Here is a 22,277-nt window from a genome sequence, read left to right as displayed (position 1 = left end):
CTAATCTACTCAACCTCTCTTCATAGCTAGCGCCCTCCATACCAGGCAACATCCTGGTGAACCTCCTCTGCACCCTTTCCAAAGCATCCACATCCTTTTGATAATGTGGCGACCAGAACTGTACGCAGTATTCCAAATGTGGCCGAACCAAAGTCCTATACAACTGTAACATGACCTGCCAACTCTTGTACTCAATGCCCCGTCCGATGAAGGAAAGCATGCCGTATGCCTTCTTGACCACTCTATTTACCTGCGTTGCCACCTTCAGGGAACAGTGGACCTGAACACCCAAATCTCTCTGGACATCAATTTTCCCCAGGACTTTTCCATTTACTGTATAGTTCACTCTTGAATTGGATCTTCCAAAATGCATCACCTCGCATTTGCCCTGATTGAACTCCATCTGCCATTTCTCTGCCCAACTCTCCAATCTATCTATATTCTGCTGTATTCTCTGACAGTCCCCTTCACTATCTGCTACTCCACCAATCTTAGTGTCGTCTGCAAATTTGCTAATCAGTCCACCTATACTTTCCTCCAAATCATTAATGTATATCACAAACAACAGTGGTCCCAGCACGGATCCCTGTGGAACACCACTGGTCACACGTCTCCATTTTGAGAAACTCCCTTCTACTGCTACTCTGTCTCCTGTTGCCCAGCCAGTTCTTTATCCATCTAGCTAGTACACCTTGGACCCCAAGCGCCTTCACTTTCTCCATCAGTCTGCCATGGGGAACCTTATCAAACGCCTTACTGAAGTCCATGTATATGACATCGACAGCCCTTCCGTCATCAATCAACTTTGTCACTTCCTCAAAGAATTCTATTAAGTTGGTAAGACATGACCTTCCCTGCACAAAACCATGTTGCCTATCACTGATGAGCCCATTTTCTTCCAAATGGGAATAGATCCTATCCCTCAGTATCTTCTCCAGCAGCTTCCCTACCACTGACGTCAGGCTCACCGGTCTATAATTACCTGGATTATTCCTGCTACCCTTCTTAAACAAGGGGACAACATTAGCAATTCTCCAGTCCTCCGGGACCTCACCCGTGTTTAAGGATGCTGCAAAGATATCTGTTAAGGCCCCAGCTATTTCCTCTCTCGCTTCCCTCAGTAACCTGGGATAGATCCCATCCGGACCTGGGGACTTGTCCACCTTAATGCCCTTTAGAATACCCAACACTTCCTCCCTCCTTATGCCGACTTGACCTAGAGTAATCAAACATCTGTTCCTAACCTCAACATCCGTCATGTCCCTCTCCTCGGTGAATACCGATGCAAAGTACTCGTTTAGAATCTCACCCATTTTCTCTGAGTCCAAGCATAACATTCCTCCTTTGTCCTTTAGTGGGCCAATCCTTTCTCTGGTTACCCTCTTTCTCCTTATATATGAATAAAAGGCTTTGGGATTTTCCTTAACCCTGTTTGCTAAAGATATTTCATGACCCCTTTTAGCCCTCTTAATTCCTCGTTTCAGATTGGTCCTACATTCCCGATATTCTTTCAAAGCTTCGTCTTTCATCAGCCGCCTAGACCTTATGTATGCTTCCTTTTTCCTCTTAGCAAGTCTCACAATTTCACCTGTCATCCATGGTTCCCTAATCTTGCCATTTCTATCCCTCATTTTCACAGGAACATGTCTCTCCTGCACGCTAATCAACCTCTCTTTAAAAGCCTCCCACATATCACATGTGGATTTACCTTCAAACAGCTGCTCCCAATCTACATTTCCCAGCTCCTGCCGAATTTTGGTATAGTTGGCCTTCCCCCAATTTAGCACTCTTCCTTTAGGACCACTCTCGTCTTTGTCCATGAGTATTTTAAAGCTTACGGAATTGTGATCACTATTCCCAAAGTAGTCCCCTACTGAAACTTCAACAACCTGGCCGGGCTCATTCCCCAACACCAGGTCCAGTATGGCCCCTTCCCGAGTTGGACTATTTACATACTGCTCTAGAAAACCCTCCTGGATGCTCCTTACAAATTCTGCTCCATCTGGACCTCTAACATTAAGCGAATCCCAGTCAATGTTCTTGCGATTTAAGAAATACTCTGCACATGTATTCCTCCTATCAAAGCGAATAACCTCACATTTTTCCACATTATATTCCATCTGCCATGTTCTTACCCACTCACTAAGTCTGTCCAAATCCCCCGAAGCTATTTTGCATCTTCCTCACAACACACATTCCCACCTAGTTTTGTGTCATCCGCAAACTTGGAAATATAACATTTGGTCCTCACATCCAAATCATTGATATATATTGTGAACAGCTGGGGCCCAAGCACTGATCCCTGCAGTACCCCACTAGTGACAGCCTGCCAACGTGAGAATGATTGTTTATTCCTACTCTCTGCTTTCTGCCTGTGAACCAATCCTTAATCGATGCCACTTATTACCTCCTATCCCATGTGCTTTAATTTTGCTAACCAACCTCCTGTGGGGGACTTTATCAAAAGCCTTCTGAAAATTCAAGTATACTACGTCCACAGACTCCCCTTTATCAATTCAGTTAGTAGCATCCTCAAAAAACTCCAACACGCTCGTCAAACATGATTTCCCATGAATAAATTCATGTTTACTATGCCCAATTACATCATTATTATCCAACTGTCCATTTATCACATCCTTTCGAATAGATTCTAGCATTTCCCCAACGACTGATGTAGAGCCGTAGAGTTATAGAGCACAGAAACTGGCCCATTGTGTCTGTGTCGGCCATCAAGCATCTATCTATTCTAATCCCATTTTCCAGCACTTGGCCCGTAGCCTTGTATGCTATGGCGTTTCAAGTGCTTATCTAAATACTTCTTAAATGTTGTGAGGGTTCCTGCCTCTTCCACCCCTTCAAAAAGTGCATTCCAGATTCCAACCACCCTCTGGGTGAAAATGTTTTCCTCAAATCCCCTCTAAACCTCCTGCCCCTTACCTTAAATCTATGCCCCCTAGTTACTGACCCCTCTGCTAAGGGAAAAAGTTTCTTCCTATCTAACCTATCAATGCCCCTCATAATTTTGTATACCTCAATCAGGTCCCCCCTCAGCCTTCTCTGCTCTAAGGAAAACAACCCTAGCCTATCCAGTCTCTCTTCATAGCTGAAATGCTCCAGCCCAGGCATGATCCTGGCGAATCTCCTTTTCACCCTCTCCAGTACAATCATATCCTTTCAGAACTGTACACAGTACTCCAGCTGTGGCCTAACTAGTGTTTTATACAGTTCCATCATAAGCTCCCTGCTCTTATATTCCATGCCTCGGCTAATAAAGGCAAGTATCCCATAGGCCTTCCTAATCACCTTTTCTACCTGTGCTAGTGCCTTCAGTCATCTATGGACAAGTACACCAAGGTCCCTCTGACCCTCTGTACTTCCTAGGGTCCGACCATCCATTGTATATTCCCTTGCCTTGTTCGTCCTCCCAAAATGCATCACCTCACACTTCTCAGGATTAAATTCCATTTGCCACTACTTTGCCCATCTTACCAGCCCATCTATATCGTCCTGTAATCTGAGGCTTTCCTCCTCACTATTTACGACACCACCAATTTTCGCGTCATCTGCTAACCTACTGATCATACCTCTTATATTCACGTCTAAATCATTAATGTACACTACAGACAGCAAGGGTTCCAGCACCGATCCCTGTGGTACACCACTGGTCACAGACTTTCATTCACAAAAACAATCCTCGACCATCACCCTCTGCCTCCTGCCACTTAGCCAATTTGGATCCAATTTGCCAAATTGCCCTGGATCCCATGGGCTCTTAGCTTCTTAACCAATCTCTCATGCGGGACCTTATCAAAACCCTTACTGAAGTCCATGTAGTCCATCGACTGCTTTACCCTCATCTGCACATCTAGTCACTTCCTCGAAAAATTCAATCAAGTTTGTTAGACATGATCTCCTCCTGACAAAGCCATGCTGACTATCCTTGATTAATCCCTGCATCTCCAAGTGGAGATTAATCCTGTCCCTCAGAATATTTTCCAATAGTTTCCCAACCACTGATATTAGACTCATTGGACTGTAATTACCTGGTTTATCCCTGCTACCCTTCTTGAATAATGGTACCACATTCGCTGTCCTCCAGTCCTCTGGCACCTCTCCTGTGGCCAGAGAGGATTTGAAAATTTGTCAGAGCCCCTGCTATCTCCTCCCTTGCCTCACATAACAACCTGGGATTCATCTCATTTGAGCCTGGGGATTTATCCACTTTTAAGCCCGCTAAAACTAATACCTCCTCCCTTTCAATGCTAATTTGTTTGAGTATATCATAACCCCCCATCCTGATCTCCACACCTACATCGTCCTTCTCCATAGTGAACGCAGATAGAGTCATAGAGAGATACAGCACTGAAACAAGCCCTTTGGCCCACCAAGTCTGTGCTGACCAACAAACACCCATTTATACTAATCCTACATTAATCCCATATTCCCTACTACATCCCTACCATTCTCTTACCACCGACCTACACTAGGGGCAATTTACAATGACCAATTTACCTATCAACCTGCAAGTCTTTGGCTGTGGGAGGAAACCGGAGCACCCGGCGGAAACTCTGCACAGGCAGTACCCAGAACCAAACCTGGGTTGCTGGAGCTGTGAGGCTAACCACTACGCCACTCAATGAAAGTATGAAAGATGAAAAGTAATTAGAACATTACAGCGCAGTACAGGCCCTTCGGCCCTCGATGTTGCGCCGACCTGTGAAACCATCTGACCTACACTATTCCATTTTCATCCATATGTCTATCCAATGACCACTTAAATGCCCTTAAAGTTGGCGAGTCTACTACTGTTGCAGGCAGGGCGTTCCACGCCCCTACTACTCTCTGAGTAAAGAAACTACCTCTGACATCTGTCCTATATCTATCACCCCTCAACTTAAAGCTATGTCCCCTCGTGTTTGCCATCACCATCCGAGGAAAAAGACTCTCACTATCCACCCTATCTAACCCTCTGATTATCTTATATGTCTCCATTAAGTCACCTCTCCTCCTCCTTCTCTCCAACGATCATTTTAATCATTTTAAACTTTACCTACGTCCTCCGGCTCCACACACAGATTGCCACTTTGGTCCCTAATGGGCCCTACTCTTTCCCTGGTTATCATCTTGCCCTTAATATACTTATAACATGCCTTGGGATTTTCCTTTATCTTGCCCACCAGTGTTTTTTTTCATTCCCCCTCTTTGCTCTCCTAATTACTTTTTTTAAGTACCCCCCCTACACATATACTCCTCTAGGGCCTCTGCTGTTTTTCACAGGTCTTTAATTCCCTGTTTTCTCTCTCCCTCCCTTCTTAAATAGTGGGGTGACATTTGTGACTTTCCAATCTGCAGGTACTATTCCAGAATCTATAGAATTTTGGAAGTTGATCACCAATGCATCTAATATCTCCATAGCTACTCTTTCAACAGAATAGAATATCAGATCCTGGGGACTTAACAATCTCTCCAACAACCTTCTTACTAATACTAATTTCCTTCAATTCCTCATTCTCCCTAATCCCTTGGATCTCTAATTCTGTCAGATTTCTTGTATCTTCTTCAGTGAAGACAGACAGAAAGCAATCATTTAGCTTCTCCGCCATTTCTCTATTCCCCATTATAAATTCTCTTGACTCTGCCTGTAAGGGACCAATATTTGGCTTAGCCGAATGTTTCCTTTTAACATACCAAAGAAGCTTTTACAGTCAGTTTTTATGTTTTTTGCTTTCTTACATTCATATTCTATTCTCTCTTTATCAGTTTCTTCAACCTCCTTTGATGCATTCTAAAATTCTCCCAATCCTCACTATTTCTGGCAACTTTATGGGCCTTTTCTTTTAATCTTATACAATCCTTAACCTCCTTTGTTATCCACGGTTGACTGCCTTTACGTTTGGGGTTTTTGTGCCATGAAGGAATGTATAGTTGCTGTAAACTATGTAATTTTTCTTTAAAGACTCTCCATTGCCTATGTACTGTCATACCTTTTAATGTATTTTCCCAATCCACCTCAGCCAATTTGCCCCTCATACCTTCATCATTTACTTTGTTCAAATTTAACACCCTGGCTTCAGATTGAACTAGCTCACTTTCAAACATAATGTAAAATTCTTTCATATTATGGTCACTCATCCCTAAAGGTTCTTTTACAACAAGATTATTAATTAGCCCTTTCTCATTACATAATACCAGGGCGGCACAGTGGCGCAGTGGTTAGCACTGCAGCCTCACAGCTCCAGTGACCCGGGTTCAATTCTGGGTACTGCCTGTGTGGAGTTTGCAAGTTCTCCCTGTGTCTGCGTGGGTTTCCTCCGGGTGCTCCGGTTTCCTCCCACAAGCCAAAAGACTTGCAGGTTGGTAGGTAAATTGGCCATTATAAATTGCCACTAGTTTAGGTAGGTGGTAGGGAAATATAGGGACAGGTGGGGATGTTTGGTAGGAATATGGGATTAGTGTAGGATTAGTATAAATGGGTGGTTGATGGTCGGCACAGATTCGGTGGGCCGAAGGGCCTGTTTCAGTGCTGTATCTCTAAACATAAACAAAAAATCTAAAATAGCCTGTTCTCTAGTCAGTTCCTCAACATACTGCTCTAGAAAACCATCCCTAACACTCTCCAGAAACTCGTCCTCCACAGCATTAGGCTGATTAGGTTTACCGAGTCTATATGCAGATTGAAGTCACCCATGAATACTGTATTACCCATACTACATGCTTCTTTAATCTCTTGATTCATACCATGCCCCACACTACCATTACTGTTTGGTGGCGTACAAACAACTCCTACCAATGTTTGCTGCCCCGTGCTGTTTCTTAGCTCCACCCAAACAGATTTTGTTCTTCCGATCTGAGATCCTCCCTTACTAATGTACTGATTCCATCCCTTATTATCAGCGCAACACCACCTCCTTTTCCTTTTTGCTTGTCCTTCCTAAATGTCGAATATCTTTGAATATTAAGTTCCCAGTCTTGGTCACGCTATAGTCACATTTCCGTAAATCAATCCAGCTGTATGTATTCTGCAGAGTTAAGACTTTAGGCTTCGCAATTTCCAGGGAATGCTTAACTCTTTGGAGATAGATTGCATTACCCTTTGCTATCAGATTACGTAACATCACTTCATATCTGCAGCATAGACACTGGAAGTATTTCCCAAATCTACACCAAACACTTTTTGTGTTCACTTCCTTGGTCCACCGTCCTGGGCAGAGCCGCCAACTATGTGCTACGTGACTGCAAATGTGGCACTCTATGACCTTCTTGACTTCTGCAGCATTCATTGGGTTGATTATGTTATTGTCCTCCATTGCCTCTCCTCCATGGACCACCTCTTGCATGTTTTTTCTCCTACCCATACCAATGCAGTCAGTTCATCTCCTGCCGTGGCTTTTCCTTTAGCTCCCGCCTTGTCATCTTCTCCTGCACTGGCTTTTCCTTTAGCTCCCATGTGGTCATCTTCAGAGTTCTTAAAGGATGCATCTTTAATTCCATCCTCCTAATCCATTAACTGCCCTTCAGTGACAGTGTCGAAAAGCATGAAACTGACTTCCACATGTATGCTGACAAAAATGAGATGTATATTTCACACTATGGGAGGAAGTTTATGCTCTCCCCCGCAGCGACTTTGGAGGCGGGGAGAGGATATCATTAGGGGGGGCAACCCCGCCACCTTTCCGCCTCCACCCAAATTAAGTCCGGGGCAGGAAAAAAGTGCTCGTTAAGAGGCACTTAGTGCCTAATCGACGGACCCAGCATCGGGAAGGAGGGGCTCTCTGAGAGCCTTCCCTGGCCCTTGCTACTGACCTGCGTACAAACCCCTCCTATGCGACCCCACCCTGCAAAACCCCTCCTGTCACCCAGATAAAATCCTGGCCTATTTGTCTGACCTTTATATTGTGGATGACTCAGAATTTTGCCCAGTTAAGCTTGGAAAGACTAAAGCCACAATTTATTCTGGCCCCTGAAAAAGTTTTGCTGTCGACTCAAACTCCCTCTCCTTCCAAACCCACTTTGGCTGCTCACTTAAGCTAGACTTGAATGCATGCAAACTCAGCATTCTGTTTGACCAGAGCTGAGGTTTAGACCCTGTGTTCTATTTACTTCTGAGAACCACTTAATTTCAACGCTTATGTCTCCAACTTTACCCTCACTGCAGTCCAAATCTTTATCCATGCCATTGTCAACTTAAGACTTAACTCCGCAATCTCTACCTTCCATAAATTGCAAATTTCTAAAGTTCAACTGCTAATTTTCTATCCCAACTAACTACCAGTCTTTCATCATCTGTATTTTCACTACTCTGTATTGGCTACTTATCCCCCAATATGCTGAATTTAAAATGTTTGTTTTTGTCCATAAATTCCACCACACCTTGCTTCATTTTCTCTCTGCAATATCCTCCAGCCTTGTGTCTCTTCCCACATCCTCTGTCTTCCTATGCACCCCCTCTTCACTCAACCTTCAGTTACAGTCATTGCCCAACTTTGAGACTCTTCTCAAAGTACATCTCTTTAATCACTCTTGGCCACTTCTACTCACTCTTTGGTAGAAGCTCAGCCCCTGCTCCTTTTCTCCTCTGTGAAACACCTTGGGATGTTCTACATTAAAGACACTGTTTCAGTGCAAGTTGTGCAGCCTCAATACCTGTAGCCAAGATGGTAACCATTTCCTTCATGAAACTGCATGTAAGTCAGAATTCCTCAAGTGAATCATTCTGAGAACAATTATGAACACACTGCAACATTTTTTTCTGGTGAGATATGGTTTTAAACGTAGGGTTAGAAATATTAAAGAAAACCCAAAGCATGACAAAGGACACAATAGAATACCATCAGGCAAATTTCCTCCCATTAGTATTTATAAATGTTATTTATGGAGATTTCCCACATATCATTGAAGTATCTACAGAGAGAGCATAGGCCCTATTGCCAGCAATTCTCCCTTTTAATCACCAAGTGGACAAGATTACCTCTGCTCAGATATTGTACCAGAAACAAAGAAAACGTTGAGCTCTAAGGTCAATATGTAGTATCAGATGATTAACATCTTCAATTCTAAATACTGTAGAGAAATTGGAGAGAACATATATGGAAATTTATATCTACATCAATAATGACAGGCTATCAAGCTACCACGCGTGTCTTACTCTAGTTTTGAAGCAGTAACACAAACTGTATTTAATTCAACATCATAAATATATTCAATCAGGATAATCCCATTCCAGAAAATCATTTGTGATATCCCTGAATGGATCAAATAGGTGAACCATCAACTGATTTAGGACACAAAAACAAGAAATGCTGGATTCACTCAGCAGGTCTGGCAGCATCTGTGGAAAGAGAAGCAGAGTTAACGTTTCGGGTCAGTGACCCTTCTTCGGAACTGATTTAGGAGATTTGCTATATGTTCTCTACATTGCCTAACTGTTGAATTAAAAGAGCAGTTCCAACATTAATGGTTACCAGCCTTTTAACACTAGTACAATTAACAAATTTCAATTTATTCAGTTGACTGTTGTCAGCTAAGAGATGAGCAGATTTGCATGGACCAGATGCCAAAAATCTAACAGGGCCAACCAGGCTGCGAGTATTTTGGCAATAGTTGTAACCTGAAAAAAATATCGTTTAGGGTGTCCCACCCAGCTGATAATTGGGAGTGATTCAGAGATTTCTGAAAACATAAGTCATAAATAATCCTCATCTGTTATCACATAAATGGCTGCTACCATCAGCAAAGGGCAAGTAATGTTGGATTCATCAGAAATATGCAGCTTTCTTTCAGGGGGAGGTGAGTGAATTCTTTACTCTGGAGAGTGAGACTGTTGGTAAGGGAGAGAATTCTCAAAGTGATCCTTAAGTGAATGCCTATAAACAAGATCAAGTTCTGTCATGTCCAACTGAGAGCTCTGTTAAAGAAGCCAGAGACCTTGACAGATGCAGACAGAGCACATTTGTGTTGACCCCAACAAGGCACTATGTGAAGGCGAAGGGAAGTATTATCAGACTGTAGTTCCTTCCATGGACACAGAACCTCAAACTTCCAATAATTGGGGCAAATTGTGACATTGATATAAGCATCCTTGGCATCGATTGTGACCAGTCAAATTCCCAGATATAGTACTTAAATAAGTTGGGGCAGAGTATTTTGTACTTCTTTTAGAGAGTTTTGTTCATTGTAAGGTCCAAGTTACAGAGGAATCCTTCCATCATGTGGGAACTTATTCCTCAAAATTTACTACAGAAAGTAAGAAAGCATCCTTTTTGTAAACATAAAGAGAACTTCATCGCAAGGATATTCCTCAACCATCGGATAGTAATGATTACAAATTATGCATAAATGCCTCTGACACAAGGAGGGGAGATCACTCAGCTAACCAAGTCATTAAAAATATTTTGAAGGGACTATTATCTTCACTGATTTTTCCTGTAGACCCTTGGATTACTCGTGCAATATATGTAGGCTGCCGGAATGGAGAAAGAACAAAACAAAAGGTCTATGCTAGTAGAATAACATGCTAAAACTTTTGCAGTACACAAAAGGAACTTTATTTTTAATTCTTGAAAACCACTACACATCAATTTACTACTGTTAGATGCAGTGTGATCACTATAGCTTACCGGAATGGGACTTGACAGACTGTGGCACAGGACCAGTTACTGTGGTTTGAAGCTTCTTTACACGTCTGGCTTCAGACTGTAGGGAGGGCTGTAATGAGAAATAATATCAATTCAGCCTCAGAGAACTTAGTAACACCATCAAATTCCAACAGTAAGTAGTTGGCTATAGGAATCCTCAAACCAGCCTCAATTAAGGTTCAATTTACTTTGACATGAGCAATAAAGTGCCCATCCGACCCAGAGACAAACCTCATTTAAGCAAAAGGATCTTCCACTTGGATGTTAGACTGAAGTTGCTTGCATCTATTCAACTTCGACCGAAAGCTGTAGATTTGAAGCAAGTTGATTTGGACCTGATATCATCCTCTTGTTCTAGTTACAAAGTTTGAGTAAAAGCAATCCAGCTGAAGTATAGTGCAGGTTACAGTCCAAAATAAAAAGGAACAGAGCGTCGTACTTACCTGCACAGTGAAAGAACCTAGCAGTGTATATTCTTAAACAGAATTAGAGATTACTTGGTTAGATTGAGAGGAAAGGCCAGAGGAATCCAACAGGAATGGGTCAGTTAGTCAGACAAAGGTAGAATACATTTTAATTATCCTTTGCAAGAGCAATTCTACAAAGTGCAGGGTATCAAAGTAAGAGAAAATGTAAGAATGGCTCTGGGTTGCAAGGGTAAAGCTAGACATGAGTTAGGACTGGGGTACCCAGTTCGACTAACAGGACAGTTGGCAATGGCCGCAGCAAGGTATGAAGCATCATGTTTCCTCAGTATTGATGATCAGCATCAATTCTATCCATTTAGCTTTTCACAAACAGTTGGCCAATTCTTTAATGAGTTAATTGACACAGCTTTAACTACTTTTGTTATTCCACATATCTATTATTCTATATAGAAGAAAAAATATATCTGATATCTAGCGTTATTTGGTGGCAATCACAACCTGAGTTAAATAATCTGCTTAGATTCACATTATTAAAGGGTACAGGAAAAAGCATGAAAGTTAAAGTCATGAAAACACTCACAGAATTGAACTTGTTTTCACAGGAAAAACAAGAGAGACAAAATGATTCAGGATTTGAAGTGATCAATGTTACTCCTAATACTTTTCCTGCACCCACAAGTTTCTTAACTTGCTGCTCAAGATGTCCAATTACTACGCATCAGAAAGCAGCAAAAAAAAAAGCTTGTGACATAGGCAAAACCAGAGTATGGACAAGATTTTCCATTTTCCATTATCAGGGCGAAAATCCTGTCCTATAAGTCAGAAGTCATGATTAAACTCCTTTAGCATCCTCAGCAGATCCCACGCCGAGTACTACTTTAGGCAAGTCACGAGACTGATCCTTTCTGCCAGAGGAATGAGTTGTGAGGAAAGACTGGAGAAACAAGAGGCTTTTCAACTTTGAAAGAATACATCAGATAGGTGAGCTTTTAGAAATATGTGATAGAAGACAGTATACAGAGGAAGTAAATTCAGAGTATCACTTCAGATTTAACAAGCACAGTAGGGCAAAAAGGGGTAGAATTAAACTAACATAAGGAAAGTTATGGGCAGCACAGTGGCGCAGTGGTTAGCACCGCAGCCTCACAGCTCCAGCGACCTGGGTTCAGTTCTGGGTACTGCCTGTGTGGAGTTTTCAAGTTCTCCCTGTGACTGCGTGGGTTTCAGCCGGGTGCTCCGGTTTCCTCCCACAGTCAAAGACTTGCAGGTTGATAGGTAAATTGGCCGTTGTAAATTGCCCCTAGTGTAGGTAGGAGAATGGTGGGGATGTAGTAGGGAATATGGGATTAATGTAGGATTAGTATAAATGGGTGATTGTTGGTCGGTACAGACTTTGTGGGCTGAAGGGCCTGTTTCAGTGCTGTATCTCTAAATAAATAAAATTTAGGATTAATGTTATCAAATTCTATTTCACACAAAGCAATCAACATATGAAATGAACTTCTGGGTTGGATGGTGGCAACAAAAACCCTGAAATAATTTAAAAACTGGCTGATGCTGTGATTGGGGGGGAGGAAGAAAGAAAAAAAAAAAAATCACTGATTATGACCCTCCACTGGCTATTTCTACCTTCAGTAGGGAAGGTCACAATGATAAGTGACTGCTGGTGTGTGGAAGCAGCTTGAACTATTTTCTTTTTGGGCCTTTCTACTATCCTTACCTAAATGTATGGATAAGGGATTCACTGGCAGAAGAGCTGAGGTAACAGCAGTATTATGAACTGTGACTGTATGCCATAACTCAATAAGAGAGAGCCTATATCAAAATCTGTTCCTAAATGGGTTCCTTATATATTATGTAATATTCTGTCTGTCAACAAAAGACATATTTTAGCAATAATCAACATTTCCCAGCACCTGGTACTGTTAAATAAATGGAATGTGTGAAATTCAGACTTGAATTCATCAAAGTGCATTCAAACCTTTAAAGGTTCAACAGAGATAAAAAATTTGTGGCCATTGTGGTCAACAGAGGAATATAAGAACCTAGGAGCAGGAGTAGGTGATTCAGCCCTTCGAGCCTGCTCCACCATTCTAGATCATGGCTGATCGTCTACCTCAACACCATATCACCATATTCCCACACTATCACCATATCCCTTCATGCCATCAGCAACTAGAAATCTATCGATCTCTGTCTCGAACTTACTCAGTGACTGAGCTTCCACCACCCTCTGGGGCAGAGAATTCCAAAGATTCACCACCCTCTGAGTGAAGAAGTTTCTCCCATCTCAGTCCTAAATGGCTTGCCCTTTATTCTAAGATTGTGTCCCCTGGTTCTAGACACCACAGCCAGGGGAAACATCCTTTCTGCATCTACCCTGCTTATCCCTTTAAGAATTTTGTATGTTTCTATGAGATCGCCTCTCATTCTTCTAAACTCCAGAGAATACAGGCCCAGTCTCCTCAATCTCTCCTCATAGGACAATCTCACCATCCCAGGAATCAGTCTGGTGAACCTCTGCTGCACCCTCTCTATGGCAAGTATATCCTTCCTCAGGCAAGGGGACCAGAACTGCACACAATATTCCAGGTGCGGCCTCACCAAGGCTCAATACAATTAAAGCAAGACTGCTTTGCTCCTGTACTCAAATCCTCTTGTGATAAAGGCTAACATACTGTTTGCCTTCCTAATTGCTTGCAACACCTGAATGCTAGCTTTCAGTGACTTATGAACAAGGACACCCAGGTCCCTCTGGACATCAATACTTTCCAATCTCTCAAGATTTAAGAAATACTTTGCACCTCTATTCCTCCTACCAAAGTGGATAACCTCACACATTCACATTATATTTCATCTGCCATGTTCTTGCCCACTCAGCCTGTCCAAATCCCCTTGAAGCCTCTTTGCATCCTCCTCACAACTCACATTTCCACCTAGTTTTGTGTCATATGCAAACTTGGAAATATTACAATTGGTTCCCACATCCAAATCATTGATATAGATTGTGAACAGCTGGGGCCCAAGTATTCCTACTCTCTGCGGTACCCCACTGGTCACACTCTGCCAACCTGAGAATGACCCATTTATTCCTACTCTCTGTTTTCTGCCTGTTACCCAATCCTCAATCCATGCTAGTATATTACCCCCAATCCCATGCGCTTTAATTTTGCTTACTAACCTCCTATGTTGGACTTTATCAAAAGCCTTCTGAAAGTCCAAATACACCACATCCACTGGTTCCTCCTTATCCACAGTTCTAGTAACATTCTCAAAAATCTCTAACAAGTTTGTCAAACATGATTTCCCCTTCATAAATCCATGTTGACTCTGCCCAATCAGACCATTATTTTCTAAGTGTCCAGTAATCACATCCTTTAAAATAGATTCCAGTATTTTCCCTACTACTGACGTCGGGCTAACAGGCCTGTAGTTCCCCGTTTTCTCTCTCCTTCCTTTCTTAAACAGTGGGGTTACATTTGCAACCTTCCAATCTGCAGGCACCATTGCAGGATTTACAGAATTTTGAAAGATGATCACCAATGCATCCACTGTCTCTGCAGCCATCTCTTTCAACACTCTAGGGTGAAGATCATTGGGTCCCAGAATTTGTCAACTTTCAGTCCCATTAATTTCTCCAATACTACTTTTTTACTAATCCTAATTTCTTTCAGTTCCTCATTCTCACTGGACCCTTGGATCTCAATTATTTCAGGGAGACTTCTTGTATCTTCCTCCGTGAAGACAGACACAAAGTAATTATTTAACTTCTCTGCCATTCCTCTATTTCCCATTATAAATTCTCCTGTCTCTGCCTGTAATGGACCCACATTTGTCTTGCTAATTTTTTCCTTTTTACATACCTTTAGAGGTTTTTACAATCGTATTTACTTCTTGCTAGTTTACATTCATATTCTACGCTCTCATTCTTTATCAATTTCTTGGTCCTCCTTTGCTGGATTCTAAAATTCTCCCAATCCTCTGCCTTACGACTTTTTTGGCAACTTTATAAGCCTCTTCCTTTGATCTAATATTATCTTCAACTTCCTTTGTTAGCCATGGCTGACTTGCTTTCCCTATTGGGTTCTTTTGCCTTAAAGGAATGTATGTCTTTTGAAAACCATGCATTAATTCTTAAATACTAGCCATTGCCTATCTACCGTCAAACCTTTTAATGTATTTTTCCAAACCACCATGGCTAACTTGCTCCTCATATCTTCATAATTGCCCTTGTTTACATTTAAGACCCTAGTTTCGGATTGAACTACATCTTTTTCAAACTTAATAGAAAATTCTATCATACTATGGTCACTTTTCCCTGAAGGTTCTTTTATCACCGGATTATTAATTAGCCCTTTCTCATTGCATAATACTAGATCCAAAATAGCCTATTCCCTAGTTGGTTCCTCAACATATTGCTCCAGAAAACCATCTTGGACACATTCCAGGAATTCTTCTTCCACAGCAATGGTGCTCATTAGATTTACCCAGTGTATATGTAGATTGAATTCGCCCAGGATTACTGCATCGCCTTTTCGACGTGCACTTTTAATTTCTTGATTTATACCATGCCCTACATTACCACTACTGTTTGGTGGCCTGTAAACCACTCATAGTCATAGAGAGATACAGCACTGAAACAGGCCCTTCGACCCACCAAGTCTGTGCCGACCATCAACCACCCATTTATACTAATCCTACATTAATTCCATATTCCCTACCACATCCCCTCCTACATTAATCCCATATTCCCGACCTACATTAGGGGCAATTTACAATGGCCAATTTACCTATCAACTCCTACCAATAATTGTTGTCCCATGCTGGTTCTTAGCTCCACCCAAACAGATTCCACACCCTATTCATCCGATCGAAGATCCTCTCTCACTAATACACTGATCCTATCCCTTATTATCAGCACTGCCACCTCCTTTTCCCTTTCCTTCCTAAATGTCAAATATCCCTTAATATTCAGTTTCCAGTCTTGGTCACCCTGCAGCCACGTCTCCATAATGGCAATTAAATCATACCCATTTACTTCTACTTGCGCCATCAACTCACCGATCTTGTTGCGAATGGTGTGTGCATTCAGATAGAGTACCTTTAATTCTGTCTTTTTAACACTATTCTGTATTTTGACTCTGGTTGGTTCTAGCATTTGTTTCTGCTGCTTACCACTTTCATTCACAGTTTTTCTACTTCCCATAACCAGCTTTGTTTCTCTCCTATCTGAATTCCCTCACAGGCTCCCAACCACTTGACAAGCTAGTTTAAACCCTCCCCAACAGCACTAGTAAATTTCCCTGTGAGGATAATAGCCCCAGCTATGTTAAGGTGTAACCCGTCCATCTGGTACAGGTCCCGCCTGCCCCAGAACCCAATGCCCCAGGAATCTAAAGCCCTCCCTCCTACACCATTTTCCAGCCACGTGTTCATTCGCTCAATCTTCCTATTTCTATACTGACTAGCACATGGTACTGGGAGTAATCCTGAGATTACTGCTTTAGATGTCCGCCTTTTCAATCTCCATCCTAAGTCCCTAAATTCTGCTTTCAGGACCTCATCCCTCTTTCTACCTATGTCATTGGTGCCAATGTGGACCACGACTTCTGGCTGTTCACCCTCCCCCGAAAGAATGTCCTGCAGCCATTTTGTGACATCCTTGACCCTGACACCAGGGAGGCAACATACCATCCTGATAAAGGCAAGATAACATCAAAATGCACAACTCCACTGTATTTTGAATACAAACTCTGTATTGGAATATTTGCTCTGGATCCTCAGAGACAGGTCTTACCCCAGGACTGATTCAGAGGGATACCAATATAAATTGGTAAATAGATGCATCTTTGTAAATAACCCCTACTCCTGCCACAAGTTCTCAATTTTAAATTGCAGTTTCTTCCTCATTTACTGTTGTCTTTTCTTTCAGTGTCATGTTAAGATGAAAATAAAGGACAAACAATGTTTTTAATTGTATGTAGTAGTAGGAACCACTAAGCAGGAGCAAGCATAGCTCAGGTCTATCAAAACTAGAAATTAAATATAGTCAAATCTGATCGGAAAAATGGGTGAAGATCTGCATTGTTTTTGTGTCTGTCCTGTACCATGTACTCAGAACTCCTCAGATTCTTCATTTTATATTCAAAGTGATTCTTGACAACGCAGCCGGCGGGAATGTCACCCGACTGTGCCAACCTGCGCACATGCGCAAACGGGCTCCTGCTCTCTGCACGTACGCTGCGTTCCGCATTGCCCGGACCGGTTGGCGCATGCGCGGATGACATCAGAATGTAAGTTGCCAGGACTGATTCACGCATGCCCAGATGATGTCATCACATAACGCGGGAGAGACAGCAAGCGGAGAGGCCGGGTGTGGGGGGAGAAGCCGGGAGGGGAGAGGTGAGAGTGCGCGGGGGGGAGAGAGAGAGCAGGGGGGTCGGAGCGGCCGAAGACCTTGGTGGCGGCGGTGGGTGTGCTCTCCTCCAGCCCCTGGCCCGCGCTGTACGGTAATTCTCCCCCCCCACCCCCACTCGCTCTCTCCGGCCATTCCCCCCCTCCCGCCCGCTCTCTCCGGCCATTCCCCAGCCAGCCGATCTCTCCGGCCATTGTGCGCTGCTTTGTGTTTACGTTGCCTTGTGTGATTATTTGAGCAACACCATCTTTAGTCCTGGCAGCTGACTGACGTTTTAGTTGAACAGGCTGCATTTGCGCATGTGTCAGTGCAGCGCCACCTAGTGGCTGCGTTGTCAGCAAACGCAGCCTTTTATATTACTCCCATAAATGAGTTTTAGCTTCCAAAAGTCTCAAAAAGAATCTTCACTGGTGCTGATATCTAGGTAGGTTTCAGGTGCCAACCCACAAGAAACAGAAAACCTTTCTGCAAGCAGCTTTTGCTACTGGACTTATCTTGTACCATCACAAGAACTTTCTTCTGCCTTTCAAAAGTGGCAGAGCATCACAATATCAAACTTAATTTTAGATTTTAACAAGCAAATTTTAAAAAATGAGTGAGTATAAAACAAATAATCTAACACATATATATTTATAAAAGATATAGGCCGAGAAAGCACGCCTGAGAATGGATGCACAGGGGGGAGGACATTAACTGAGCACATCATTTAGTAAAACTGGAGGCAGCATGCAATATCAGTAACAACTGACACCTTCTATGACACTGTTGTCATGGACACTCATAGGGGCACACTATGACAGCTCACACTGCTAGCATGGAAGAGACAGCTGCCAACTTGGCTTTGGGACCACTGTTGAAAAGGTCTTCCAGTGAGGGGAACTTGCTGTCCTCACTCAGGATGACAGTTTGTCTGCATCCCCAGCTGCCACTCTGCCAGTGCCACTCATCCAGCCAGTCCAGACTGCTCTAGCCCATACAGAAATTCTGCAGTCTGCAACCAGGCACTCTGGACTCATAGTTGCTTGAGGTCATCCTCCTAGGCCATTAGGAGTATCCTCAAAGCAGCTTTCAACATCCCTAGCTGTAGCCACTGGGGAAGCATCTCAGAGAGGCACCAGGATACGAAAAGGAGGGCACAAAAGGACTTGCACAAAAGTGATTTGTTTTTGTGTTTGTCAATGGTGATATGATTTGTTAAATAAATTTATTTTTGGATCTAAATTTGGTATTGGTATTTGTCTTTGTAATGAAGTGAAAGGGCAAAATTCATAACTTTGGAGTGAATGAAGTCAATTGGACAGTTGGTGTAATTGTAAGAACAGTGATAAGGATTGTGGGACTGTTGGTGAATGGGGAATGGGCGGGCTGACAGTTGAAGCACTCCCCAATTAACTTGTCTGAGAACTTGGGCATTCGGGGCTCTGATAGTTGCTGCCTCTCCTCCTCCTGCTGCCTTGTAACTTTCAGGGCTTAGGTCAACAGATAGGCACCAAACTGTGTCATCTGTTGTAAGGACACCAGGGGGCTGCCAGAAGCAGAGACAGTAACTGTTTACTGTGGCCTGAAATTTGGCTGCGCTGCCCTGTAGCTATGGTAATTGGTAAGTTGTGGGCTCAATTTCCCACTCCAAGACTTCAGCACAATAATCAAGGCCGACACTACAGTGTAGAGGTAGTGCTGCACTGTTGGAGCTGTTGTCTTTTGGATGAGACATTAAACCCAGGCCACAACTGCTCTGTCACATGGACATTAAGATCGCATGTCACCATTTCGAAGAAGAGCAATGGAGCGTCCTGGCCAATATTTATCCCTCAATCAACATCATAGAAATAGATTATCTGGTCATTACCACATTGCTGGTTGTGGGAGCTTGCTGTACACAAATTTGTTGTTGTGTTTCCTACATTACAACAGTCAGTATACTTCAAATGTACTTCATTAGCTGTAAAATGCTTTGAGATGTCCAGTGGTCTTGAAAGGCACTATATAAAGCAAGTCTTTCTTTTTTGGAGGTGGTAAGGCTGGGACCCTTGTGATAGAAAGTTGCTGTTATTGGATGGTCCTCTGCCCAAAGCAGGCTGTGTCATCAGACTCCCTGTGCAAACACGAGATAAGAATGCCGAACTAACTGCTATTCTGTAAGGTCCTTCAGAGACAATGTACTGCATAAAAGTAGTCATCTCAGGGTCATCCAATAGCCAGTACTGCCTGATCAACTGGGTAAACAGACAAAATTAAATGATCGGATAATTATTTAATGAATGAGTAACAAATGATCGATTGCACCTGCCAAGAAGCCACCAATCATTTCTGCAGGCCTGTGAATAGCTTTGTGGGAATAATGACGACATGTGTATTTCAGGATACAGGGTCAACAGACAGGCAGACGCCCAACTGGGTCATCTGTTGTAAGGACATGAGGGGGGCTGGCAGAAGTAGACACTGTGGTGAGACATTTGGCTGCACTGCCATGGAGACCTGCTGTAATGTTGACCTATGTGGAAAGGTGCCAAGGAGTGGCAAAGACAGTAACACTCTTTGTTGAGCACCCACCCCGGGAACACCACCTTAACTTCAGCAGCATAAACAGGAGACTGGTCCATCACTTGTCTGTGAACCCATGTCTACACATTTATTTTTGTCTGACACTTGGCGATCTCTGCCCCTTCACCTTGGCAAAGGCTAATAGATTGAGTTTTTTTTTAAACTTTAAAAGCTTGCTCAATTTTTGTCCTTCCACAGTATTGCTCTCCTTTAATTGTCTGTATCTCTTTAAATTTCATTGACATTTCCTTTCCCACCAAGAGACCCATCTGAGTTTGTAATTCGAGCCAAATATTCAAATTAGCTTATAGTGGAAACTTAAGAGATATTTGCATGATATTCAAATTTCACACCCCAGCTTAATTGAAATATTTAATTATGTGGTGGTGGGATGGACGGGGTGGGGGGGGGGGGGTGGGGGGGGTGAAGAGAGAGAATGTTATCAAGATAATGCACATGAAATTGTTCCAGGATTACTTGGGAATCGGCTGTCTGTGCATTTTCCCTGGAAGGCCATAAAATTCATTCAACAGTTTTCAAGCAATTTTTCATTTGCTTCTCCTACAACATTGGTTTTCATGAGCCTTTGTCTACTTCCGAGCATGGTACCCTTGCAACCACCTCACGTAGTACCATCTTTACTTCAGCAGCCAGAAAACAGTGGATTGATCAGGTCCTGGACTGCTTGATCACGTGCCTGAAAACTGATGTCTGTACATTGGGTTTTCTTTAGCTTTTAACTTGTCATTTCTTAGCCCTCTCCCCTTCAACTTAGCACATGTTGCCAGCATGTTCAAATGCCTTTTCAGCCTTTCCCAAGGCTGCAAAGATTTTTGTTTTCCTGTTCTAACACTTTCCTTTAACTGTCCACATACTCCTGTACACATCCAAATCTGGTAATTATGGTAATAAACTGATCACAATAAATTGCACACTAACAACATACCTCACTTCGGGTGAGATTTGCATCAGTTTCTAAACATCTGGGAGTAAACTGCATCCCTATCTGAAAATCATATGATCAGGGCTAACATAAACATTACAGTACAACAATCTAAAGTATTGTGATGCTGTAGTACTGTATTTTTGCTACTGTGTGACATGGGTTTTGGAAATGATAACTCTCTGCCTAATGGCAAAAATGTATTACAAAAACACATTTTGATTGGTCTCACAGGAGTCCAAAAATTCATGGCAAGAGCCTTGGGAACTTGTAGAATTTTGCACCACTGCCAAATCTTTTTCAATTTGTGAAACATTTAAAGAAAAGTAGATGATTTTTAAAAAGTCAGAACACATGCCTTAAATGAGCGATGAAGGTCTTGTTTGAATTTCTTCTTTGGAATAAAAAGCTGATCAAAATCTTCTGTTGATTCTAACAGCTTCTTAGTTGGTTTTCTCTGGCGCTTTCCTTCAGAATTTTCTATAATAGAGTGAATAGAACAGTTTTATATAACTTTTTGTAATACCTTGAAATTGAGGGACACTTGAAAATTTATAGTACAAAAAAAATCATCTAACTCTTCATGTTTTCCAGCTTGAAAATGTGACAAAATTAGATGAAACATGCTAGATTCTTGATAGTTCATCATCCAAAAATAAAGCAGGATGTGGAAAAATCATATTTTATTAGGAGTTCTGATTTACACTGAAAACAGCAGGGTAAATTCAGAGCTTGTGCTCTTGACCCGGCATCTCACCCGAGAGGAGGTCACTTGACACGAAGGGGCAGTCCTGTGACTTAGGTTGCCATTAAAAAAGCTCCCTGCTGGGAGTACAACCTTACTGACTTCGTAACATCTTGGCTTTGATGTTAGCAGGGATCGTACATCAAAGACCTCTATAAATGTAGATCACCTACCTGTAGATTATCTTTCTTGCAAAAATATACCCTATATGGGATAACTAAGATGAGTCACACAACCAGAGGAAAAATCTAAGAGGTTTTTCAACTGCAACACCCAATATTCACTTAGTGCATCCCACAGAAACATTTCCACAAAAAGTGAAAGGTTACACATTTCAGGCACCTTTGCTAAATCAGGAAAACAAAGGAAAATAGCACCAATGTGGATTTTCACTGTGCCTCATTATATAGAATTCCCTCTCTGAGCTGCTCTACATCACTTAGCTGTAAAATCTTCTTTAAAAAGAAACATCTTTTGACTCAAACTTTTCTCTCACTTCTCCTAAATTTCCCACCATAGAGCCGTGTAAATTTTTTCGCTCCTTTTATCAATTTGATGCTGTTTTTGT

At 42.3% G+C, this 22,277-nt stretch overlaps 1 protein-coding gene across 8 annotated transcripts in view; it reads right to left on the bottom strand.

Annotated features, from left to right (window-relative positions):
- Positions 1 to 22,277, bottom strand: part of LOC137375825 (histone-lysine N-methyltransferase NSD2-like) — a 311,894-nt gene that overhangs the window by 124,984 nt on the left and 164,633 nt on the right. For all 8 annotated transcript variants that reach the window (XR_010976069.1, XR_010976070.1, XM_068043335.1 and 5 more), the window contains 2 exons: positions 21,323 to 21,444; positions 10,617 to 10,704 (listed from right to left, as the gene is read on the bottom strand). Coding sequence is in view for 6 of the 8 variants with exons in the window: in XM_068043335.1 (XP_067899436.1) it covers positions 10,617 to 10,704; positions 21,323 to 21,444 (210 nt within the window). In the remaining 2 variants the exon portion in view is untranslated. The remainder of the gene's footprint in view (positions 1 to 10,616; positions 10,705 to 21,322; positions 21,445 to 22,277) is intronic.

This window comes from Heterodontus francisci, chromosome 12 (assembly GCF_036365525.1).
Source record: "Heterodontus francisci isolate sHetFra1 chromosome 12, sHetFra1.hap1, whole genome shotgun sequence".
In the NCBI taxonomy this organism is placed as follows: Eukaryota; Metazoa; Chordata; class Chondrichthyes; order Heterodontiformes; family Heterodontidae; genus Heterodontus; species Heterodontus francisci.
The sequence above is the reverse complement of the archived record's forward strand: the minus strand, read 5'-3'. Positions and strand labels throughout refer to the sequence as shown.